The sequence below is a fragment of the Antechinus flavipes genome, chromosome 2, assembly GCF_016432865.1.
Source record: "Antechinus flavipes isolate AdamAnt ecotype Samford, QLD, Australia chromosome 2, AdamAnt_v2, whole genome shotgun sequence".
NCBI classification, from domain to species: domain Eukaryota; kingdom Metazoa; phylum Chordata; class Mammalia; order Dasyuromorphia; family Dasyuridae; genus Antechinus; species Antechinus flavipes.
The window spans coordinates 515,151,194-515,175,670 of record NC_067399.1 but is presented as its reverse complement, the minus strand read 5'-3'; the positions used below and the strand labels follow the sequence as shown (position 1 = coordinate 515,175,670).

Here is a 24,477-nt window from a genome sequence, read left to right as displayed (position 1 = left end):
ACCAAGGAAGTGGCTGCAGGCTCTGAGCCAGTGGGGGTGCTGCGGAGAGAGATCCGTGGCCTTAAATTGGTCTGGTCCTCGACCACTGTCGTCCTCCCTCAGCCGCCCTTGCTCGCTGTTTTCCAAAGCAGTGCGCAGTGCTCCCGCCGCTCGCTGGGGGGCGAACAGCTCGATCCTTTTGCCGGAAGTAGGGTGGGTAGTCTCTGACAACGCCGGGGCAGGGAGTGCGTGCGCCGCTTCCGCTGGAAGCGGGTGTCAGTGTCTCCACGTGCAGCCCCTCCCCCTTCCTCTGGTCCCCGCAAGCAGCCGCTACCTCTGCTGCCATGGATCCCGGGGAGCTGGATCGGATCCTGCGGGAATTGCTTCTGCCGGACACGGAGCGAATCCGCCGGGTACGGGATGGGGCCCCCAGGGCAGGGCGGGACCCGAGGGAAAAGGGACTCCCGGGGCCTGAGACCCGCCGTGTCCTCCCGCTTCTCCCCAGGCCACGGAACAGCTCCGGGCCGCTCTCCAAAACCCCGGCGCGGTGCCCGCCTTGTGCGAGCTGATGGCCCACGCTCCCGATCCGCAGGTGAGAAGCCCTCCCCTCCCTCCTCCCCGCCCCCCCCCCACACTCCCCGATCGGTGCCGAAACTCCCTGAATTTGTTAAAAGCATTCCCCTTCCCCCATACCGCCCGATCTCTGATCCAGACCTCCCTCCGAGTCCCCTTTGACCTCTGACCTTCGAGGCTCGCTGTTTCCTCTGTCTTACACCTTCAAATCGGGGGTTTCTTGATCCCATACCTTGGTTTTCTTTGATCTCTTAGATTCTCTTCACTCCTCATTTCTTAGCTTTCACTTAACTCCTCACTTGGATATCTCACTCTCCCTTTTATTCAGTGATTTCCCCCCACAACTCCTGAGGGCTCCGGTAAATTCTCATACCTTCTGCCTCTTGCCGACCTTTGGGGCGCTTGGTCACTTATCGTGAAGACAGCAGCTTCTCCCACCCGCAGAGTCCGTAGTGGGTGATGCTGGAGGCTGCTTAGCTCCAGTTCTTAAGCTGCCTTGATCCCCGCTCTTGGGTCCCCTACTATTTGTCCCGGAGGGTAACCCTCGCTTCAGTCCTAACCCCTAAAATAGTAACCCCCCTTGAATGGCATCTGGGGGCCCCTCCTGCTCCACGTGCCGGTCATCTTTCCTTGCTCTCACCCTTACCCCCTCCTTTGACACCCCAGATCAGGCAGTTTTCAGCGCTGCTGATCCGGAGGCGGCTTAACACACGGTGGAGGCGGCTGGTAGCAACGCATCGGGAGAGGTGAGGACTCTGGCTGGGGACCGAGGAGCGGTAGGGAGGGGCACCAGTGGGCAGCCTGCCCTGGGGCATCCTAAATGCTTTTTACCCTCTTGTCCTTTAGTCTGAAATCCCTGGTGCTGAGCGCTCTGCAGAATGAGACAGAGTGAGTATGGATCTGTTTCTCAGATACTGCTTGAGCGTCCTTTGTCTGATAACTATGGAGTTTCTTATTTCCAAGATCTTAAGCTTCTTCTCTCGGCTCAGGTTCTTGATTCCTTGGGGCAGGAGACATGCCGAATCCCCTAAAAGGAAAGATAGTAAATGTTTATGTATATATGCTTTATTATAGCTTTTTTATAAGATATACGCATGGGTAATTTTTCAGCATTGACAGTTGCAAAACCTTTTGTTCCAACTTTTCTCCTCTTTCCCCCCACCCCCTCCCCCAGATGGCAGGTAGACCAATACATGTTAAATATGTTAAAGTATATGTTAAATACAAAATATGTATACGTGTCCATACTGTTATTTTGCTGTACAAGAAGAATTGAACTTTGAAGTAGTGTAACATTAACCTGTGAGGGAAATCAAAAATGCAGGTGGACAAAAACAGGGATAGGAAATGCTATATAGTGGTTCGCATTCAGGTAAATGTTATATTTAGTAGAAAAAAACAAAGTAGCTTGGTCATGAGGTTTGCTTAGAAAAAGTGAATGAGATAGTGTTATAAAATGCTAAACATCTCCTATAATGCATCTGTACCAGTGGCCTTTTAAATATTTATTTTCTTCCAAGCTACTGAGCTTTTTTTTTTTTTTTGGGAGGGGGGCAGGGGGGAATGAGAGTGACACACATGGTTTCTCTTTAACCCATAGACACAGTGTGAGCCTTAGCCTGGCCCAGTTGTCAGCAACCATTCTGAGGAACGAAGGCCTGGATGCCTGGCCTCAGTTAATGCAGCTGCTGCAGCAAAGCACTCGAAGCTCCCACATCCCTGAAAGGGAGGTATGGTTTGTAGAGCCAGGGAGGGCTGAGGGTGTCAGAGGATTGGGACCAGTCAAGATTTGGGAAATTTGGGAAAGGGCTAAGTGTATAAAGTAATTTTTCTTCTACCTTCCTTCCCTCTGGGCAGATGGGACTACTTCTCCTGAGTGTAGTTGTAACCTCACGGCCTGAAGCATTCCGTCCACACCATCGAGAGCTCCTTAGTCTTCTGAATGAGACTCTGGGGGAATCAGCCTCACCTGGACTGCTCTATTACTCCCTGCGTACTCTGACCACCTTAGCACCCTACCTGGGCCCCAGTGCTTTGGTAAGAAACCTCTTTGCCCTTCATGTGAAAAGATGTAAATACATCTTACTCATTAAGTTTTCTAGAATCTACTTTTTTTGGTGAAATTAAGGAAGTGAGATCATCTTCTTTCACCTTTATTCTTGCAGGACTTTGAATATTCAAATTCCATTTTCTTTTCATTCTGTTTCTATGCCCTGTTTCTCTATCCTTAGACATGTTAGTCAATAAACATTTATCAAACCTTCTACTGAGCCACTATGCTAAATGCTGGGGATACCAAAAGGAGGGGAAAAACAGTTCTTGTCCTCAAGGAGCTCAATGGGAGAGAGTCTAGGCACATCCAAGGGAACACTCTGTGTCTGTGGAGCTCAAACATGTTAGCTACCATGTTTCTATACTATAAGACTTTGTTTCTACTTATTCTCTTTTCTTTCCTCTTGTAGCCTCATGCCAGAACTCTGGTGCCCAAGGTCATTCTGGCTCTTCAAGCATTAATCCAAGTAGATGAGGTAAGAATCCCTGCTAATATCCCTGCTGGGAAAGGAAGAGGAACGTGTAGTTCAGACCCCTGAACTATCTACACAAAGGCTTATCTGTTTGTCTTTTTTTGTTAGACAAAGGCCTGTGAGGCACTGGAAGCTCTTGACGAGTTGCTAGAATCTGAGTTACCAATCATCACCCCTTACCTCTCTGAAGTTCTCACTTTCTGTCTGGAGGTAAGGAAAATTTGCAGAGTCTCCATGTTGGGTTTCCTGGCAAGACATTTCTCCATCTCTGAATCACATTTGTTTTCCATATAGGTGGCTAAAACTGTCACACTTGGGGATGCAGTTCGAGTACGGGTTCTCTGCTGTGTCTCTTTCCTGGTCAAACTTAAGAGCAGGGTGGGTAACTGCTATTCCACCTGTTAATCTACATTGCCCCATACATTTTCTGGGCCATCCCTATCTTTCTATTGGGCATTCCTTTCTATTGGGCTTTCTTGCCTACTTTTTGGGTCTTAAATGCAAGAGATTATGTATATAGCAAGTAGCCTAGTGGAGAGGTCAGTCCCAATTGCCAAGCTGCTTAGGTGTTCTTATTCTTACAAGCCAGGGTTGTTTTCCCCAGATCACAAAGTTCCCTAGTTTTCTTCTAAACTTGTCAACTTGGGATTATAGGGCTGAAAGGAAGGAACAATAGGAATGAAAAGACAGTTATGTAATAGAATCCTCTAATACAGGGGTCCTCAAACTATGAGCCAAGGGCTAGATGCGGCAGCTGAGGATGTTTATCCCCCTCACCCAAGGCTATGAAGTTTATTTAAAGGCCCACAAAACAAAGCTTTCTTTTTACTATAGTCTGACCCTCCAACAGTCTGAGGGACAATAAGCTGTCCCCCTATTTAAAAAGTTTGAGGACCCCTGCTAATATCTGTCACCTTACCTCAAATGCTCATAGGCTGTATTGAAGCACCGACTCTTGAGCACAATATTGCGGACTCTCTTCCCCATCATGACTGCTGAGCCCCATCCAGGGCAACTGGATCCTGAAGACCAAGATATTGAAGAGGAAGAGCTAGAAGGAGGGCTGGAGGTGGAAACACCCAAGCAGTTTGCTGTGCAGGTAGGAAGAACAACAGGAAGGTCTTAGTGGGCCAAAGGAAATTATATAGAAGGTATAGTGTAAGTGAGAGGAAAGATGGTCACAGACAGGGTTTATGTAAAGGAAGAAAGCCTCAGCTTAGGTTCTAGAGAAGTAGAAAGGTGGGAGTGGGAGGATAGTGGAAAGAACAGAATTGAAATTGAAAGCTTCTTTTTTTCAGGTGATAGACATACTCGCTCTCCATCTGGCTCCAGAGAAACTGTTTTCACAGTTGGTGAGTGTTATTGAGAAGCTTGACCTCTGTTCTTTCTTCATCCTGACCTAATCTATTTTTTTGGTAGTAATGAATTGGACACTGATATTTCTGTGGCAGCACTAGGCATGCAGATCCAAAACATTAGAGACCATCTAGTTCGTACTTACTTTACAGATGAGGAAATGGGGGGCCTGCAAAGGTCAAGTGCCTTGCTCACAATCACAGAATGAATCAGCTGCAGAGCTGGGATGGGGGGGGGGGTCCAAATTCTCTGACTCTACCCTTTTTAGCGGAAGGAGCTGATGATCCTGACTGGGCTTGGAAAGGTGGAGAGCAGAGTGAAAGAATGGTAAGAGATTTAGGCCTGAATCTGTCTCCTTTATTAGATGCCATTGCTGGATGAAAGCCTTCATGGAGAAAACCCATATCAACGAAAAGCTGGACTTTTGGTGTTGGCTGTGTTGTCTGATGGTGCTTGTGATTATATCAGACAGAGGTATGCCCTGGAAGGAGGAAGAATAGGACCTGGGTCTAAAGTAAATGAGGTCATGGGGCATGAGGGTCTGAAGATATTTGAACAAAGGAAAAGACATGAAGCTCCCAGTAGGAGGGAAGAGAAAGGATTTTCCTAGTAACTGCTTCCTTTTTTTGCTGTGTTCCTTTTATCATAAACCCTCTCTTCTTGTATCTGCTGCCATCTTTCCAGATTGCTAACCCCACTGCTGCAGATTGTTTGCAAGGGTTTGGCTGATCCTTCCCAGGTGGTGCGCAGTGCTGCTCTATTTGCTATGGGCCAGTTCTCAGAGAACCTACAGGTTGGTAATGTAGAAACTGGCACCTCCTCCCCCCAAGTTCTTCCCACGTAAGAGAGAATAGCTCTCACTCTGCCATGTCCTTCCTTTTTTTTCTTGGGGACCTTGGGTCCTTAACTCCTACCACAGGCCTCTATTTCATGGCCAACACTGCATCTACCTCTTCATTCAAACTTCTTCATCACCTGGACTGATCTCTTCTTGTCCCTCTTTCTAGCCTAATATCAGCAACTACTCTTGTGATGTGATGCCCCTGCTTCTGTCATACCTCCAGTCTGTGCCACCTGGAAATACTCGACATCTCGCCAAGGCCTGTTACGCCCTCGAGAATTTTGTGGAGAATTTGGGTATGAGGGAGGGAGAGAGGTGGAGGGGGGTACTTGGCAGTGACTATAGAGTGGTGTAGCCATTACTTTAAGATGGATGGCATGGAAATATGTTTGCAGCTGCATTTGCATTGTTCTCTTAGATAGTGCCTCATCCTGGGGCAGGTTCATTTGGTTATTCCTCACTTGATAGAAAGTGAATTTAAGGCTGGGTCTAGAGCTGGGTGATGAATCAAGGGACTTTGGACTGATCATTCAGCATGGTACAGCTATTTGATATAAACATAAGACTAGATTTTTTTATCTTGCCTTTGAGGTTTAATACCTGTGTGACTTAGGCCATGGTTTCCTCACCTACAAAATGAGATTTGAACTGTGTGGTTTCCCTTCTAGCTCTGTAATTCTGTTATCCATAGGACAAGATGTGGAACCATACCTCCAAGAGCTAATGGAGCGGATGCTACAGCCCCTTAGAGAACCTGCCAGCCCCCGAGCCAAGGAGTTGGCTGTGAGCGCGATAGGGGCCATCGGTGAGGTGGGGTGATAGGGCTGCCCAGGTTGGGGTGAAAGGGCTATATTTTGACTGCCTGGAAAATGTATTATGCAGGCTTCCCCAAAGAATATATTTGTGAGGGTCTTTCCCATCTTCTAGTACTGCTAACTTCACCATTCCTACAGCCAGTGCGGCCCAAAGCTCCCTGATACCTTACTTCCCCACTATCATGGAACACCTCCGGGAATACCTGTTGACTGGGCGTGAGGACCTTCGATCTGTGCAAATCCAGAGTCTTGGTGAGCACTTCTTCCTTTCACCCTCTCACAAAACACCCTTTCCACATGTCTCTCCACTTTATTATTCCCTATTTCACCTAACAGATTTCTGCTGATTAGATAAGAAATGCTTAGAGACTATATTGGAAGCTTTGTTTTGGCCCCCTCAAGTTCTTGTGGTCTTAAATTCTGATGAGTTTATTCACCTCGTTTTTGGCATCTTGATTCCTGACTGATCTCATATGCTTCCCCTCATTTAGCCCATTTTATCTATGTTAGCCTATCCAGTTTTGAATGCTGTACTTTCTCCCTATTCTTCTTGACTTTTCTTAGAAACTCTCGGAACTCTGGCTCGAGCAGTGGGGGAACCCATGAAGCCATTGGCTGAGGAGTGTTTCAACCTGGGACTGCGCCTCTGTGACCAAGTGGATGATCCTGACATGCGTCGATGCACGTGAGCAATCTGAAATAAGGAATGGGGGTTAGGGAAACCAACTATCTCACTCGCCCAAATTCTCATATCTGACTAATTCAGGATCTCTTGTCCGTATCCTTAATTTGTTGCTGTTCCTTGTTATCTCCCCTTTCTCCCCTACCTTTGGTCTGATTTCCTGTTCTGCTCGTCCCTTTTCTGATAGGGCTGTACTTTACCTCTTTCTCTTGATCTGCTTCCCTTAAAAGGTATAGTCTGTTTGCAGCATTGTCAGGACTGATTGGTGAGGGACTGGCTCCCCATTTACCAAAAATCACCACACTTATGATGTCATCACTGCGCTCAACTGAGGGCATTGTGGTAAGGATGGGACTGGGAACAGTGGAGAAGAAGATGAGCTGGCCAGTATCTCACGGGTAGGAAGCTGGAACAAGATCCTGTTAACCCTGACAACTCCTCTTGCAGCCTCTCTATGACACAAGCACTCCCTTCCTGCTTTTTGATGAGTCTGAGGAAGAAGAGGAAGATGAGGAAGAGCTGATGGATGAAGATACTGAGGAAGAAGAGGAGGACTCTGATATTTCAGGGTATGAAACCAAATGTGGGGGAGGCAAAGATGGCTGGTGGAGCAGGGAGTGTCAGCCATGTTCTGGGATCGAAGTGGAAGTCATAGAGATGCCTCATTAATCGGAAGCTGTGGCTGGCCTCCACAGCTGCCACCTCTTTCCTCTCTGAAGCTGAGGTTGATTTTATCCAGTTACTAATGTTCTTTGTCTCCTAAATTTGCCTTGTGTTATATTTACCTCTGTACATACTGTATTATCTTTGGTTGAAATTAAGTTTCTTGGAAACAGAGCCTATTTGTGTTTCTGTAACACCAGTACTTGGAACGTATTTAGCCACCTCAGTTTAACAATTCAATCAGCATTTATTGCTTATTGATTTACCACAGGTCAGATGCTATGTTAGGCACTGGAGATAAAAGGGAGGACAAAGAGGGGGAGGGAAGAGGAGTTGTCCCTGCCCTCAAGGAGCTTATATTCTATTGAGAGAAATATCAGGAAATAAGGAAGTTGAAAGCCTTAACTTCTATTGGAATCAAAAAAGTCTTCTATAGAATGGAGTCCTTAATCTGAGTCATTAAGAAAACTTAGAATACTTAGAGGTGTCTGCTTTCTAGCCATGAAGGATAATCTACACCAAGATATTGATTTGGGGGAGAGGGAATGTTAACTATGAGGAATAGCAGGTATGTAAATTTGATGTGATCTTAGAATTCTTGAAGGAGAGACTTGACCTGAGCCTAGAAAAAGAATGCTGGTGTTGGAACTGGATTATGAAGGGCTAAAAGTACTTAACTGATGAGTTTGCATTTTAACTCTGAAGATGATAGGGAGCTACTGAATTTCTGAACTGGGGAGGTGATGTGGTCAGATTTCTGCTGTAGAAGGATTATTTTATCAGCTGTGTAGGAGGATGGATTAGAGGGTAAGCTTGGAAATAGGGAAAGCAACTACAAAGGTGCTGATGTTGTCCCAGGGAAACCAGGATGGTGAATGACTGGAATGGAGAAAAGGGGGAGACAAGAACTAGAATAGAAGTGGAATAGACACTTAATTGTTTTGTCTGGCTATGGGAAGGAGAGGAAAGAGTCAAGAATGACATCAAAGTTGTGAACCTGCATAGACTAGGATATTGGTGATCTCAGTAGGAAGAAAAGATTTAGAGAAAGCCAGTTCTTTTTAGCATGTGTTGAGTTTGAATTGTCAATGAAACTTTCAAGTGCAGATAATCACAGGTGGCTGGTAATATGGGATTGAAGCTCAGAAGAGGAATTAGGGACTAGAGAAGTAAACTGGGGAGTCATTTTCATGGATGGGATTGTAGGTCCAAGATGAATGAATGGATAGATATTTGTCTTGTTTGTTACATGCAAAGTCCTGTGTTAAGTGCTAGGGATTTAAATAGAAGAATAGAGACAGAGACAGTGCTTTTAGTCTTGTTCACATTTTGATGGTAGAGATTTCACACTTGTGAAATTTCAGCTATAATCAGATGGAAAGGTCTCATGATCCTGAGAGTGAGTACTTATTTCAGACATGGTAAATAGAATGATGTTTTGTTTTTACACTTCCTTCATTTCTGGATATATTCCTACTCAGCACTCAGAAAGTTACCCTTGTAACAAAGACTGCTTACTTGTTACTAGAGTGGGAATTGTTGGGGTTGGGGAGAGTCCTATGACTAGAGGTTACACTCCCAAAAGTCCTATGATGATGGAGGGCAGTGGGAAGACAGGTGATTAGGTAAATCACCTAGATGATTTGTATTCACAGGGGTTTCACTGAAGTCATATACAATACTTATTTCTTTGCCTGATCTCAAAGTAGAGAGGGATGGTGCATAGTTAAGTATTATTCTGCATTTGTATCATGGCTTTGGTTCCTAGTTGGACATGGTGTCCTAAAGCCTAAGTTTTGGTATTAAATACTCAGTAATCATGGAAAACTGAAGCATTGTTGCTTTTCTCATATGATTTCAATGAAACAGGATAAAGTAGATCACTACCTATATGTGATGATATTAGACTTTCAAATCCAGTTCATAACTGTGCTTTTGTTGTTAGGTGGTGGTGGTGGTGGTAGTGGTATTTTAAATACATATTATTGATGTCTTGGTTTTATATCACAGACATTTTCCACCCCAGATCAAACCCTTTCCTGTGACAAAAACAATAAGCAAAAACAGTAAATACAGACACTTTGTCTAACAACGTATGTGCTGTTTTGTTCTAATATTGTGCTTGTCTTCCTGTTTTAAAACAAGTGTTTGGTTTGTTTTTTTTTTAATCTAAATAGTAAGCCTTTTTTTTTTTTGAACTAAATGTTTTTGAACACCAGAAAATTAATTTTTCCATAAACATACAGAACATAAAAAGATTGCATATGAAACTGAATGTCCATTTAATACCACTTGCTTTATATATATATATTATAAATTCCACATGTTAATTTTAAAGTTGTCTTATTTTTCTCTGCTTCCTTCTGAAGTTTCTTGCATTGTCATCTACATTTTTCAAAAAACATTTTAATGGTCTCTCTTTTTGCCATCATTATCATTAATTCCTTCCCTTCCCCCAACTCTTCCCCTTTCCCCTTAAAGACAAGAAAAAACCCAGCACATTGTAACAAATAAGTATAGCCAAACAAAATGATTGTAGTGGCCGGGTCTGGAAACATGGACTTCTTTATGACCCATGAGTCCATAACTACACTCAGGAGGTAAGTATCATACTTTATCATAGGTCCTTTGAAAATAGGATTGTTCGTTGATTCAATCAATCAAATCAAAGCAAATTCTACATTGATTGAGAGTTCTTGTATCTTTCACTTATTTTTCTACAGTATTGCTGCCGTTCTGTAAATCATTCTCTTGGTTGTGCTTACTTTATCTTGCAATAATATTCTATTACATTCATAGACATCTGTTCCTAGCTAAAACTTAAGAGGTAAATTAAGACTATACTCTTAGATTCTGATTCTCTTTCCCTCCTTTTTATCTCCCCATTAGGATCAGAAAGTTTGTTTTGCTCATGACTATCCTCTCCTTTTTAAACTTCCTCTTCTTATCTCCTGTTTTTCTGTTGAATTTGCTATATTTCTATGTCAAACTATGTATAGGTTCAACTTTTTATTGAGTAATGTTCATCTGGTGCTAGTATTCTCCTCCCTCTTTCTTCATGTTTTCATAATCTTAGGAACCCCAATTCTATCCCCATTTTCCTCCTTTCTACATTAGTATGTTATATTCCTTTTACCTTCTTTTTTCTCTGCAATTATAAATCCCATCAGAACAAAATCAATTTAACCCTCTTTACCACAGTTCCTCTTTTTCCCATTTAATTCTCTCATTAGTCTTTGAAGATTTGAAGACACTGTTTATCATTAGCACTCTGTCATCATGCCATACCTTTCAGTTGCTTAAATTTACCTTTATAAGTTTCTTGATTCTTGTATTCGTTTTTTGAAGTTCCTGTTCATCTCTACTATTTTCATTGGAAATGCTTGAAAGTTCTCTTGTTCTTTTAAAGGTCCATTCCTCCTCCCCATCTCCTTGCTGTGGAATAATATTCAGTTTTGCAGGGTTCATTATTCTCAATTGTAAAACTTGTCTTTTGGAATCTTGTCTTCCAAGCTGTAATATGAGCTGCCAGATATTATGTGATCCTGATTCTGGTTTCTTGGAATTCTTGAGTCCTTCAGTGTGGAAGCTCTGGATTTTGGCCCTGACCTTCCTGGGATTTTTCCTTTTTGGATTCCTTTCAGGAAATAATCAATGGATTTGTCTACTCTTCACATTATCCTTTGGATCTAATTTCTTGAAATAAGTAATAAAGTACTCAGATTTTTAAAAATCACAGTTTTCAGGGACTGTCCCTGACCTATTTTCCAGGTGAAGTGTTATTTGATGTCTTAATGTTCTGTTGGTTCCTCCCCCCCCCCCCCCCCATTCTTGGTTTTGTGCTGATGTTTCTTATCTCAAGATCACTGATATAGGTTTGGTCTCGTTTTCAGAAAGGGTAAAATTTATCACTCTCTTTTCCAAACGATATTTTCCTTACTCATCTTTCCTTTAGAGCTTTTATCTCATTTTTTATCTTGCATAATTTCTTCTAGGAATTTATATAGTCCATTTTTCCCTTTGAATCGCTTCTCTTATAGTTAGTATTTCCTGGATTTGGAGTCATCTCTAAGTAATTTTTTTGTACTGGTTAGTGACTTTGTGTTATAGGCCAGAACTCTGAACTTGAAACAAAGAATCCTTACAAGGTACTAAGTAGAATTGATGAGACAATGGTTATCTAGTTTAGCATGGTACTTAATAGTCCTCCAAGTTCAGTATGATTGATTTAATCTTACAACAAATAATGGTTTCTTAGTGATATAATGATTGGTTTATACTCAGTGTAGAGCATATAAGCTAGGAGCCTCAGCTAGAGTCATTCATGGAGAGATCAGAGAAGACAAAGGACTGGGGGTGGAGCTCAAGCTCTTAGGACCAAGGAGAAAGATTCATTTGATCTTTGGTCAGCTTCCTCTCCTCCTGCATTTTCTTCACTGAAACCAAGACTCTGAAAGACTCTCTAGAAAGCTGCCCCACCCCTAGGAAGGAGAAAATAAAGGATCTGGACTTTCTAACACCTGGCTACTCTTATGGTGATTACTAAACTGAAAAGAAGGCTGCTCCCAGAGACTCCAAGAAAACTGAATCAAAGAACATTACAGCTTTGGTTTATTCACCTCTCCAACTTTGTAATTCCTATATTTGGGCTTTGTACCAAGGCTGTTACTCTGCAGTTGCCCGGGTCTGTTTTTCTCCTGGCTTTCTTTTTTATTCATTTGCCTCCAGACACAGATCATTGCAGGTTCCATATTTCTCTGGCCTATCAGTGGTCCAGCTAGGAAACATTTGACTAAAATATTTGCCTGCGTTGACACTAGGATCACAAGTAGCCCCAATTCCTATTGCTTATGGGCTTCTGGCTGATGTTTTGTGCAGTTGTAGGACAGAAGTCATTTACTGTGGTTTCTCATTGAATTTTTTTATCTTTATTCAGCCTGTTGTGAATATCAAGGTTGTTTTGGTTGTTGTTGTTTTTTACTAGAGTAAATATGAGGGAACTGGGCAGTCTACTTAGTTTCTCATTGTTAGGAAGGACTTTTTGATGTTTTGGTGGTTATACTGGACATAACAGATGGTCATTTCCATCCAGTAGTGGATCAAGGAGTCCTTCAAACTCCCTAACCCCCATAATAATGGATTCTAGCTTCATTCTCCTAGAACCATTGATAAAGAAACAAGAAGTCACGAAGCTGGACTTTAGTGATAAATAAAGGGCTGTGACTTTATGGCAACTAGTCAGTATAGCTTGTAAGTACTGTCTTCAAACAGAAATATTCTAGGGTCCATTTCGAGGTTCCAGAGTAGGAAGTAGGTATTGGGATTCATTAAGGGAGCCCTCTGTTGCCTCCACGCAATGCCTTCTTGTAGGGAGCCAGGGTATAGTAACAGTAAGCCCTGAGATGACAGGTAGATGGGGTTGAGAGATTCCTGTTGAGGAGAGAGAGACTTCCCTACTCATGTCCTGATCAGGACCAGGTATGGGCAGTCATGTGCCCGATCCTCCTCTCTTCTCCACTCCATGCTTTCTATTGTTCCACTTAGTATATGTTTATTCAATTTTTGAATTTCTCTCTTTTTTTCAAGGTATAATGTAGAGAATGCTTTCTTCGATGAGAAGGAAGACACCTGCGCTGCCCTGGGAGAGATTTCTGTAAATGCCAGGTAATCCCTGCACTGTCCTCCTGATCTCATCTCCTTCTCTGATGAAGCCCTTCCCTGACACTGGTATTTTTGTTCTTAGCATAGCCTTCCTTCCATACATGGAAACTGCCTTTGAGGAAGTGTTCAAACTCTTGGAGGTGAGGGTCTTGGCCGGGGGATCTGGGAAGACAGCCAGCTTTGCCATACAGCAGGCAGGTTTTAAGCTGTGCTTGGTCTCTCCCTTTCCTCCTCACCAGTGTCCCCACATAAACGTCCGGAAGTCAGCTTATGAAAACTTGGGCCGGTTTTGCCATTCTCTGTACAAGGTTTCCCAGCTCATCCCCTCAGAGCAGAACAGCTTTGGTAAGGAGGCAGGCCCAGCTCCACAAGGGGTCTGGCACCAAGGGCAGAGCCGCAGCAGGGTCCTGAGTGGGACCAGGTGTGTCAGGGCAACTTTGCTTTTCCAGTACTACAGACAGCCCTGGGCCGGATGATCCCGGCTTATCTGCAGGCGGTGAACATGGAACGTGAGCGACTGGTGGTCATGGCCGTGCTGGAGGCTCTGAACAACGTTCTCCGGAACTGTGGATCATCTGTGCTCCAGCCTCCCAGCCGATTGTCAGAGATCTGTACTGTCATCAAAGCTGTGCTGCAGAAGAAGGTGAGAAAGCTCCCGTCAGGCAGCAGGGCTGGAATGCCCCACACTGGAAGTCTTGAGCCTGGTCTTGCTGTACGGCCCTTAACATCCACCTCTGACCTTACTGACCAATTTACCTGATTTTCCAGATAGCCTGTCAGGACCCGGAAGAGGAAGAAGAAGATGAGATAGAACAGGTAAGAGACAGGGGCTGAGAAAACCATGTGTGTATATGGAAGTGGGGACAGTCTGGAAGCCATGGTTGGTTAATCAGTATTACTGAGTGTCTGTTATTTGTCCAGCACTAAGCTAAGCCTTAAAAGAGAGATTAAAAAGACATGATTTATATGGATTGTATAGCTGTAGTTTTAACAACTAATTATAGAGCAAACCAAAATATATGAGAAAATTAATTGTAAAATGTGTGATGGTGATGGAGAGTGATAGAAGAGAAAGCAGAGAGATCACTGAGGGCTTGGATGGTTAGAGAAAGATTCACAGGTTGGAGGGAGATTAGGAGGAGGTTGTTATTCAAAGTGTGGTTCTATTGGAGTGGGCGTGTTTGAAAGAATGGGGGCAAAAAGGTTTGATGAGTAAAATGGTTGGAGAGAAAGGTTTCAGAAATGGGGAGATCCTTCATGAGATCCCTGTACCTTAATTCCTCTCAGGAGTTGGGAGGGTTGTCTGGGATGGATGGGATCCTGGTGTTCCAGGTGCTACCCTGACTAGATCGGCCCCACAGGCGGAGTACGACGCCATGCTGCTGGAGCATGCAGGGGAAATCATTCCAACTTTGGCAAGCGCCTCGGGAGGAGAGACCTTCGCCCCCTTCTTTGCTGGTTTCTTACCTCTGCTGCTCCGGAAGGCAGTGAGTGATTCCCCTCCTTTAACTGCTGACCCCTGCAACCTGGCTTCCCTGTTTTCCCTCTCCACATGTCCGAATTCCAGTTCCCAGCTCTGACCCCACTTGTGCACCCCATACTTCCCCTGGCCTGACTGTTTCCTTCTACCCTCAACAGAAGCCAAGCTGCTCCGTGGCTGAGAAGTCGTTTGCAGTGGGAACCCTGGCAGAGGCCATGCAAGGCCTGGGGCCCTCTTCAGCCCAGTTTGTGTCACGGCTGCTACCGGTACTGCTGGGTGCTGGCCGAGACTCAGATGCTGAGGTTCGGAGCAATGCAGTCTTTGGGCTGGGCGTGCTGATGGAGCATGGGGGCCGCCCTGCCCTCGAGTATCCTCATTGCTGGGGCAGCTGGTGGGGCCATGGGAGGGGCCTAAGAGAATAGTGTCTTGTCCATTCCCTTGGACATTTGCTGATGTGTTTTTTCTAATATATCTCCCTCTACATATAAAGCAAAACCAGAGAGGGTGGCCGGCATTCCATGGCCATAGCCCCCACCTCTCTCCTGAGGGGGGAGGTCTGTTTTATCATCACTCCTCTGGAACCAATGCTCAACCCCCTCATTTTACAGATGAGGAAACCGAAACTCAGAAAAGTGAAGTCATTTGCTCATGATCTAGTGGCAGAGCTGGACTATAGCCCAAACCTTCTGATTCCTAGTCCGGTGCTCTTTGTGCTACATCCCACCATTGTGGGTGGGGGTTTGGGGTATTGGGCCAGGATCTGTGGAGAGAGGCCTGCCTGTAGGCCCTGTTCCTTGACTACAGCCTAGGCAATGCCATAAGATTCTGGAGTTTCTGTCATCACTCATTACCCGGGAATGCCAGAACCGTGTTCGTGACAATATTTGTGGGGCCTTTGCACGCTTAATGATGGCTAACCCCACAGGAAAGCCCCAGAAACAGGTAAGAGGAGAAAGGAGGGAATGCTAAGTATACAAAGTAGAAAGGAAAGGGATCCAGGAGAAGAGAATGCAAGGGGGGCTTCAAGCAGAGAAGAAGGGTTCTCCACTCAACTGACTCTTTGTTTAGGTGCTGACCACCCTGTTCCATGCATTACCACTGAAGGAGGACTTGGAAGAATGGGTTACTATGGGGAAATTTTTCAATTTCCTTTATCAGACCTTCCCTGAGCAGGTACCCAGCCTTGGAACCTTAGTTCTGGTTCTCTCACCCCATTCTTGGTCTCTTTGTATACTGGGGGGAAGGGCAGGGAGGCAGGAGTTATAGGAGTTACTGTAACCTAATTCCTCCCCCAATTTCCTTTCAGGTGGTTGAAGTTGCTCCTGAGATCCTTAAACTATGCAGTATTACTCTAAGTGCCAGCAAAGTCCCACAGGGTGAGTAGAGTTAACTTGGAGGAGGGGGGACTGTAGGTTGGTTAGGTGGGAAAATGATTATGGTGAATCATGCCTATTGTCCTTCTTAGTGACCTGCACTCTCCTTGTCCACTCCCAGAAACCAAGGCTGCCTTGCTGCTGCTCCTGACTCATTTGGCCCAGCAGCACAGAGACAAATTCCAGGAAGCACTGTGCTCTCTGTCCCCTGACAAAGCCCAGGAACTTCAGGCTGCGCTCAGCCCTACCTAGGGCCTGGAAAGTGACCTCCTGGATCAAAAAGGGAAAGCTGTCCTTCCCAGGGGGAACTGTTTACTGCCTTGGCTCCATCTGGGTGCCTGCCAAAGATCCCCATCCCCAGGACAGTGGCCTTGTGGGAGCCATCCCTGGGGCTGGTTCTGTTACTGTATTGGACTTTACGGACAAGGGTTTAACTTCTGATTTGAATAAAGTCCATTTATTTTGGATGAACTGTAGCTTGTGGGTGGGTAACAGGGAAACATAGGATTTATCATACAGCAGGTAAATATGTTGTCTTCTGCCACATTCAAAGAGAAGGGTCTCTAATGGCGGTGGTTCCCAGGCCCTGGCCGGATGAGGAGACTGCCATAGGGTTCTTCTTGCTCCACATACACAACCTGCTGTGTAGACAGCACTGAAAGGGGATAGAGTGGATAGACTGTGGTAAGGGAAGTCTGGGCCAAGCACTGTGCTCCGTCTGCCCACCCATCCACTATCCTTGGCTTACCAAGAAGCAAGTAGAAGGCCCGAGCAGCCGCCAAACGAGGGGCAAAGGGAGGAATGAGGTTGTTGAAGTCTATTTGTCCGGAAGCCTGTAACTCCACTGTGATAGCCCTGCCCAGGCCAAGAAATGCCAAGTTCAGTGTACTTTGGGCTACCTCTAGACCCCATCGTCCTCTCTTCTCCCTGTTCCCATCAATACCTTTGCAAGGCCTCTGGGGAGAGAAGTTGCTCATCTGGGACCAGCTGCAAGGGGAGTTCAGGCACTTCTGGTAGTTCAGGGACCACAGGCAGCACAGGCACCTCCACTTCAACCTCACCTAAGCCCCTTGGAGGACACAGATGTCACCCGTGAGGTGGTGGTCATAGTGGCAACAGAAAAACACTTCCCTCTCACCAAGCTTTCTTCCCTTAATATCTTTGTCCCTTACCACCTCTCTTCAGGAGGAATGAAACTGAGACGGGATCGCTCTTCCTCAGTAGTCTCCAAGGAGAGTTCTGTTGTGGAGAAAATGGTCTGAGAGGGTCTAACCCTTCATGTTATCATTTCTACTCATATTCTCCCAAGATTTACCTGAAGACTGTAATAGGGGACCGCTGGGCTCTTGTATATCTCGAAGAATCTAAGGGAGAGGGAGAAGGGGCAGTGATGAATATTTCCAAGAGGTTTGCTAAGTTGGAGTCTCTACTTTGGTGTAGTGCGCTGGGCCTTTGCTGTAATTCAAACCCCAAAGATTTGAATTAAGGTAAACTAGGATTTGGAGGGATCGATTCATTGAGTGGAATTGACCAGGCACCTCGATTTCACTGATAGTCTCAGCCTTTCGCCTTTCCTCTAATTGCTCAATTACAGACTCTGGTTCTTGGGGTCGCCGATATCGGAGCTCCTTTGGGGGGACCCGGGCACAGCGAGTCCAGAGACTAAGTAGTTCTGGGTGTAGCCATCCAGCTGGGGACAAAGGAGAGGTTGGGTAGAAAATTGCATCCTGGGAGCAAAAGGATTAAGGTCTAGGTTGCACATATGTGTAAGGTGGAGTTAGAACTCTACATTCATTCGCTACTTCTAGCATCCCCCAACCCTATTCCACCCCTCTTACGGTAAACTGGAGTTCTTAGCAGCTCTGATGGACTCTTCATCTGACTGGAAGGCTGGACCATTGGCTACATTGAAGAGAAAGGAAGGTCATAGCTTTAAAGCTGAAAGGGCCTGCATCATCTGATCTAATCTCCTTATTGAAAATTTAAGCCCAGACTGGTTGTTAAGTGCCAGAGATGTCATCTGTACCCCCATTCTCTGGTTCAAATCTTGTCTGCCCACACTGTCTTTGGGTGTTTAGGTTTATCACAGAGAGAGTCTTCGTGTTGCCAGCTGCACTGTATCATTTGGCTAGGAACTGGAAGTAGCTCTGTGTTGTCTCCTCTCTTGGATCATAAATTATTGCCCCCTTCTTTTGTCACATTAAAGCCCTGCAGTCCCATGACTGCCCACTCTTATAGTCCAACAGTAGTTTTTCCCTGTACTCACACAAGCTCTGGTGTGGGCCTGGGTTTGTAGGACTTGTTTTTGGAATTCCTCTCGAGTAATCTGGGTCTCCTCATCATACAGCTGCAACCGGTGAGGGCGGCGGGAGGGTGGAGGCTGAGGTGGGGACAGCTCAGGGAGAATCAGCTGTTTCAGAAAACGGGGCCTTGTAGTTTACCTACTAGCCTGATCCAGATTCATCCAAGACTTAAAAGCTCGAAAAGTTAAAGGAGGCTGAACCAGTGGGGAAAGAGAGGGGCATAGGTAATACTTACTTCAGGGCTGCTGGGGACATGAACTGGAGGTCTCAAAGGGCTGGGCATCCCAGGCAGAAGTAGTTCTGTAGTTGGGATCTCTTCTGCCAAGAGCAACATAGGAGTTGTGGTTTTGCCCCCAAACCTTGCCCACTCCTAGAATACTAAGCTCCATCCCAACTCCCTGATATGTAGATAGAGCTGGAACTATTAAGTGTTCTAAGCATCTGGAAAAATGGACTTCCCCAAAGAGGTAAGGCAGTAAAATATTAAATTTGGGGGGGAACTGAGAGGTAGTGAAAAGACAGGGAGGGTTCCTCACCCAAGTGTGGAGGACCAGCTTCTGGAATCAGTGACTCAGATTCTTCAGGGATTAGTTCCTTCTCTAAGAGGGGCTCTGCCACCTCCTGGATCCTGGAGGCAAGGCTTAGAAGTGGACCCTGCAGCTCTGAACTCCACCCATCCCCACCTTCACTCAGCTCTTGAAGTGGCTGGTCTGCTTACCTTGACTGAGGTGGGGGTGATACCCTAGGAGTGATTTCCTGCTCGGGGACCCGGGAAACTTCCATCGACTCTCCAGCTGAGAGAGACAAGAAGGGGAGGGGAGGGGATGATTTCCTTTGCATCAGCTAAGGAAGGATTCCTAAGTGCTGTTTCCTCCCTCCTAAAGTCAATTAAGACTGTCCTGCTCCAAGCCTATCCCTGCCGGAGGGCTGACCATCTGGGACATGAGATATTCGCGTCTCAAGCTGCTCCTGAGGAGGGTAGATCTTGGCCTTTTCCTCAGACAAAATAGCTTCGTCCTCTGCAGCCATCAGCAGATCCAGGTCATGATGGGAGATTTCTGGTAGGTCCTGTTCACCCTGTGGAGATAGAGAATGAATGCCCGCTTTCTCATTTGCAGGAAAAGGAGAGCCAAGCAGACAAGCGGGACTAGGTCCAAGTTAGAACTACAAACGGCCCATTCCTGGGTGGGAAGATGTGGGGAAAAGGAGAACGGGGAGGAAGAGTGCCTGGAATTCAGGAGCCTGTGCCTATCCGCTCAAGTCCAGGGAAGGGAGATGCCTGCCCTCCATTTCTAGTCCCCAGTTCCAGAATCCTGCTCACCTCAATGTGCAGCACACGGATCGGCTCTGCCTCCTGAAGGGTGATGGTTTCAGGAAGCAGGACAGTGACAGGGGATTTGTCTGAGAGAAGGAGACCATGTCGCTTGAGTTCATGGTTCTAAACATAAGTCTCCCAGCCCTCTGTGCCTTCCTTATGTCCCTTCCCAGAAAGGTGATTCTCTGCCACCTAACTGGCTCCATGGGAACCAGGGAACTGCTCACCTGACTTCCTAGGTTGGCGGTAGATCTGAGGAGGGGTCTCTTTAGAAACCCTCTCAGGAGTTGGGGCTTCCAAGAGTTGTCGAACCTTGAGACAAAGCCCAAACCCGGGTTAGTCATGGGCTTCCTGCTCTGTTTTCCACATGGTACTTAACAAAGTACTAAAGCCCCCTGACCTATGCGCCTTTTCTCCCAATCCCAAACCTTCGTGTGCTACCAAATAACCGATTCTTATCTGTTCCACATAGAAAACTAGTCGCTAGGTGAGGCAATCCAGGATAGAGGCTATACCAAGGAGGACCAGGAGGACCCTATAGCACCGACATTGAGGAGGTTAGTTGGGGGGCGCTAGGCGTCTTGTACACACCTGGGGAATATCCAGGGGACTAGGAAGGTTAGGGTCAATGGCCATCACTCCAAAGAAGGGGTCAGGAGCATCTTCCAAGGTCTCCATTGTGGTCAGGGGGTCGGGCAGTAGGAGAGCGGGTCTGTGAGAAGTAGTTGATAAGGAGGGAAAGGATGGACCAGGGTAAGACCAAAACGGTGGTTAGCGGAGGTGAGGATGGCAGAGAGATGAAAGGAATCAGGGCTAAGAGTTGGGATGGGAGGAGTTCCACATATCCAGCCCTGGAGTGATAATATTTAATGGGGATCAGGTACTCACACCTCGGGATCCACCATGTCAATACGGATCTGCTGCTGGGCTCGGTGTAGGCGCTCCAGGATATGTTGGATATCCTCTGTGGAATTGTCAGGGTCAGAGAAAGTGAGAAGGAATTGGACAAGCTGTACTTCGCCTTCCCCGGGCCACCTGTGTCCTCCTCCCATGGCACCTTTGCCTTTCAGCTTTCTCAGCCCACCCAGCCGGCCCCAAACCCTCTGCGGTGATCTGAGTCCACTATCAGTGCCCATCCTCCGTCACCACCTTACCCACAAGATACTGGCATTGGCGGAAATAGACACGAATAACACCGAACTGCAGCTGGGCAGAGAGGTAAAGGGAGAAGCGGGGCCTGGGGACACCTGGCAAAGACGACTGCACTTGCACCAGAATATACTGCAGGATCTTCTCACTGTGGGGGCAAATCTTCCCAGGTTAATCTCCAAATGGCCGTGTCCCTGCCTGCAGCCCTTAACGCTCTGTTCCCAAACAAGAAACCTTATTTTTCCTCCCCCACCTTTCAGTTCTTGTAACTTTCTCGGGCATATAAGGGGGTTTGAACTCCTATATTTAGATTCACAATCTAATGTTTTGATTAAACTATATTTGCAGTATGTTGGTCCGAGGATAAATTTGGGACTAATGGAGATAATGATAAGGGGTAGAAGATGCAGTGCCATTAGTATATGTTCTCGGGTAAATGTCGGTTGGTCCCCAAGTAGTGACAGTTCTTATCTCTAATCTACTGTTCTCCCCTGCCCCCAACCTCCTAAACTTCAGGGGCTCTTACCATGTCTCCACCACGTCCACCTTCAGGTACTCCCGTTTCACTAGCCTCATGCCGCCTGTTGCGGCCAGCCTAGGAGTTGGCAGGATTACAAGAGAAAGATCAGTCACCTTTACTAACTCCTAACATGTCACTCCAAGAGCATAAGCAGATGAACTAACCTAGTGGGGAGGTTGGAGAAGAGAGGGCTCAGAAAGTATCCAAGATGGAGAGGCCTCTTAAGGGATTTAGTCTAGCTCCCTTCTCTTTTTCCCCCTGAGGGGATTGGGGTTGTGACTTCCCCAGGGTCCCAGTAAGTGTTAAGTGTCTGAGGGCAGATTTGAACTCAAGTCCTCCTGACTTCGGGGCTGGGGCTCTACCCACCGCGCCACCTAGCTGCCTCCCTTAACACATGAAGAAACTGGTCTCAAGAACTAGTGACCTTCCTGGGTGCCGCAGCGGGTTAGAGGCAGAGCCGGCAGAGTCTTGCTCCCTTGTCTGTCCCCGCTTTCTTTCCCACCTCCACCCCTCTCCCAGCCTCCTCCCCCACAAACCCCTCACCAGATAGTGGCAAAGCAGCCAGTGTGGCGCTGAAGCACGTTCGGGTAGTAGAACATCTTCACTTTCCAGTCTTCCGTGCCCCACCTTTCTGAACCTGTAATCTAAACCCTTTAAGGGGCTGTTCGCTGGATCCTCAGTAGCGATGAGTCGTAAGGGAGGCTCTCTCCACTAAGTCAGTAAAGGTTTGGGCTTACAAGTAGACAAATGGGTATGTGAACAGAGAGAGATTTATCAAGAGACAGATTTAACTAGAGAAACAGAACTGCGAATAGATGGATAATCTGTCTACAGACCCATAGACATAACTGTAGGGAGAAAGGTGAGATGGATAATTTACTGAGAAGCGGCTGTCTTCCAGAGGTCCGGGAGGTGGCTCCCCACACCCCTGGGAGAGGAAGTCAGGAGTGGCAGTGCCCCAACCCAGCTTCCGGCCGGTCACTCCGGACCCCCAAGGGGACTTTGGCTGGGAAATGCTGCCCCGTGGGGGGATTCTGCGTGGGGCAGGACAGCCCCAAGATGGGAATCGGAAAGTCCTGTGTGCCACCTGTTGCTACCCAGGCTCAAGAGGAAGGCTGATCCCCTACCCCTAATCACCAACTCTTCTCCGGGTCTCCGAGCTGTGGGGTTTGGGTGTCCGGGGGCGGGGGCGAGGGCACGGCGTAGGGAGACTTTCGCAGCGAGAGTCCCTTGGACCGCTTGTCCCCTATAGATAGATGCCGACTGCAGCGGGGAGCTCGCTCCTTCTTCGACCCTTTCTGATTGGATGATGGCCCTCCTGGGAACGGCCAATCAGGTACAGATGCCAAGAGGCAGCGTTCGCTTCTCCTGGAGCTTCTAGATCTGAACCTCAGCCTCCCGGCAGCTGTCCGGGGTCGGCTGCCCTGGGTGCAGCGTGGTGACAAATCAGAAATGCTTCTCGGGACGACGGAATTAAGTGGGTTGACCAATCATCTTTTGTTTTTGCATTCATCCTCCCTTCCTTCGCCCCCCTCCCCTCTCTTGGCCCCCGCCCCCGTCTCATTCCCAACGCCTAGTGACAGTACGTTCCAGTCTTGGGGGGGGGGGCACAACTGACCAATAAGCGTGCGCAATGACCTCAGCCAATAGAGAAACGAACGACTATTGGATGACATCCTTGGTTGGCCCCTGAGACTCACCTTTGTGCCCTTCCATTCCCTCACGCCAGAAATTTTTAAAATAATTACTGAGAATCCCGCGCAGTGTTCAGTAATCCATGTGGGGCACTGAGAATAGTCGTCCATTCACCCATCAAAAAAAGCATTTATAAAGAGCTAAATTTATTAGGTTCCAGAGATACAATACCTTGGCCTGTCCTCAAGAAACTTACAATCTAGTTGGGGGCAGAAAAGCATATTTTCTGCAAACATGACCACAAAGTCCTATCTATATAAATGGACAATGCCGGTATCTACTCGGGATTTTAAAAATTAAGAGATCAGGCCCCGAAAAGCTTCTCCAGTAGAGACTCTGTAGAATCTAGCATAATGTAACCCACCACGGTGGGTGTTCTACTCATCCTAGTCACAATAAATCTTGACCTTTGAATAATCCTTTTGTGCTGTCAAGTGGTTGATAACTTTCTTAAATTGAGGTAGAAATGAAACAAAGTAATAATAAAGAGCCAAATGAATATGCTAATAGGAGTAAAGAATGTGACTGACATGAGGATGATTGCAAGGTCAATGGGATGGGTCAGAAAAGAGAGAGAAACTCACACAGAATTTCACCTCATTCCTGCCGTGTGAAAATAGGTATGCCAATTTATGTAACATCTATCTGAGGGATAACTAGATAGTGTAATGTATAGAGTACTGGCGCTGGAGTACAGGAGGATCTGAATTCAAACCTCAAACACTTAAGGCTTACTAGCTGTGTCACCCTGGGCAACTCACTTAATCCCAATTGCCTTAAAAAAATCTATCTGTACTCTCATCTTCCAATTTATCTGTGACTTCATCCTCGTGGGTGTTCTCTCCAGTGATATATATTAAACCCTATCTTCGCCTGCAATCTCTGCACAAAATTTGTGTCGCCTGCGTTCGGTAGCCCTGGAGAGGACCTCGAGAGGACCGAATTATGTGGGCTAACCAATCAGCTTCTGCCCCGGCATTCCTCCTTTCCCCCTTTCCCCTCCGCTCCCAACGCCTAGAGACAGTCTTTTGGGAAGAGTCCTGCCTGGCCAATAGGCGTGCGGAATGACTCCCTGCGCCGGGGCGGGAATAATTCTGCACTAGGTCTCGTATTCTCGAGACTTAGAGAAGATAGCGCGTGAGCTGTCGCATCATCGATGCCTTTCTCTCTCTCTCCACGCGAGACGCTCCACCTTTTTCTCCTCCCCTCTTAAGTTTTAATCGATCTTTTATGGCTACATCACTTTCATTTCCAAACATTCCTCCCACCTCCACAGAATGAGTTCTGTAACAGAACGAGCAAAAAGCTATTCAGCATTACCAACCCGTGACAACCAGCTCCGGCACACAGCCCGCCCTTCCTCGCCCTTCACGGGCGGCCCATCTTTGTGATTTCATCCCCAGCCCCAGCTCCCTCGGGACCTCCAGTCTTGCATCTCCCACCGCCTGTCGGATAGCTTGCCTTGATGCTCCGGAGACATCTTACATTCAGCTTCCTAAATTATTATCTTTTCCTCCAAACTCCCTGTTCTTCCTAACTTCTACCCA

General features: G+C 46.6%; 2 protein-coding genes across 2 annotated transcripts; one reads left to right on the top strand and one right to left on the bottom strand.

Annotated features, from left to right (window-relative positions):
* The first annotated feature begins 217 nt into the window (after nucleotides 1-217).
* Nucleotides 218-16,415, top strand: IPO4 (importin 4). Its single transcript, XM_051980517.1, has 30 exons — nucleotides 218-392; nucleotides 485-571; nucleotides 1,219-1,298; nucleotides 1,399-1,440; nucleotides 2,153-2,282; nucleotides 2,410-2,589; nucleotides 3,015-3,080; nucleotides 3,186-3,287; nucleotides 3,372-3,455; nucleotides 4,012-4,176; nucleotides 4,376-4,429; nucleotides 4,798-4,907; nucleotides 5,118-5,226; nucleotides 5,441-5,570; nucleotides 5,966-6,079; nucleotides 6,228-6,341; nucleotides 6,654-6,774; nucleotides 7,002-7,113; nucleotides 7,219-7,340; nucleotides 13,021-13,098; nucleotides 13,178-13,235; nucleotides 13,335-13,440; nucleotides 13,545-13,738; nucleotides 13,864-13,911; nucleotides 14,457-14,582; nucleotides 14,734-14,942; nucleotides 15,385-15,517; nucleotides 15,644-15,748; nucleotides 15,882-15,951; nucleotides 16,070-16,415. Exons 1-30 carry the CDS (start codon nucleotides 324-326, stop codon nucleotides 16,198-16,200), a joined length of 3,249 nt encoding a protein of 1,082 aa, XP_051836477.1. The 5' UTR covers nucleotides 218-323; the 3' UTR covers nucleotides 16,201-16,415.
* On the bottom strand, nucleotides 16,384-22,748 carry REC8 (REC8 meiotic recombination protein). Its single transcript, XM_051980519.1, has 19 exons — nucleotides 21,779-22,748; nucleotides 21,242-21,310; nucleotides 20,721-20,863; nucleotides 20,455-20,530; nucleotides 20,158-20,278; nucleotides 19,794-19,878; nucleotides 19,573-19,652; nucleotides 19,184-19,328; nucleotides 18,970-19,045; nucleotides 18,788-18,879; nucleotides 18,487-18,569; nucleotides 18,215-18,358; nucleotides 17,787-17,850; nucleotides 17,487-17,638; nucleotides 17,264-17,312; nucleotides 17,121-17,187; nucleotides 16,892-17,017; nucleotides 16,697-16,803; nucleotides 16,384-16,603 (listed from the first exon to the last, which is right to left on the bottom strand). The coding sequence occupies exons 1-19, from the start codon at nucleotides 21,832-21,834 to the stop codon at nucleotides 16,512-16,514; spliced, it is 1,827 nt and encodes a 608-aa protein (XP_051836479.1). The 5' UTR covers nucleotides 21,835-22,748; the 3' UTR covers nucleotides 16,384-16,511.
* Nucleotides 22,749-24,477: the final 1,729 nt, after the last annotated feature.

Bases quoted from the DNA above. Each gene is read 5' to 3' on its own strand.
- IPO4 (XM_051980517.1), top strand. From the start codon at position 324: ATGGATCCCGGGGAGCTGGATCGGATCCTGCGGGAATTGCTTCTGCCG. The intron at 4,177-4,375 runs GTAGGAAGAACA...TCTTTTTTTCAG, and splicing joins CCAAGCAGTTTGCTGTGCAG to GTGATAGACATACTCGCTCT. The intron at 7,341-13,020 runs GTATGAAACCAA...CTTTTTTTCAAG, and splicing joins GAGGACTCTGATATTTCAGG to GTATAATGTAGAGAATGCTT.
- REC8 (XM_051980519.1), bottom strand. From the start codon at position 21,834: ATGTTCTACTACCCGAACGTGCTTCAGCGCCACACTGGCTGCTTTGCC. The intron at 19,653-19,793 runs GTGAGCAGTTCC...TCCTTCTCTCAG, and splicing joins CCGCCAACCTAGGAAGTCAG to ACAAATCCCCTGTCACTGTC. The intron at 18,359-18,486 runs GTAAGTATTACC...TTTCTGAAACAG, and splicing joins ATGTCCCCAGCAGCCCTGAA to CTGATTCTCCCTGAGCTGTC.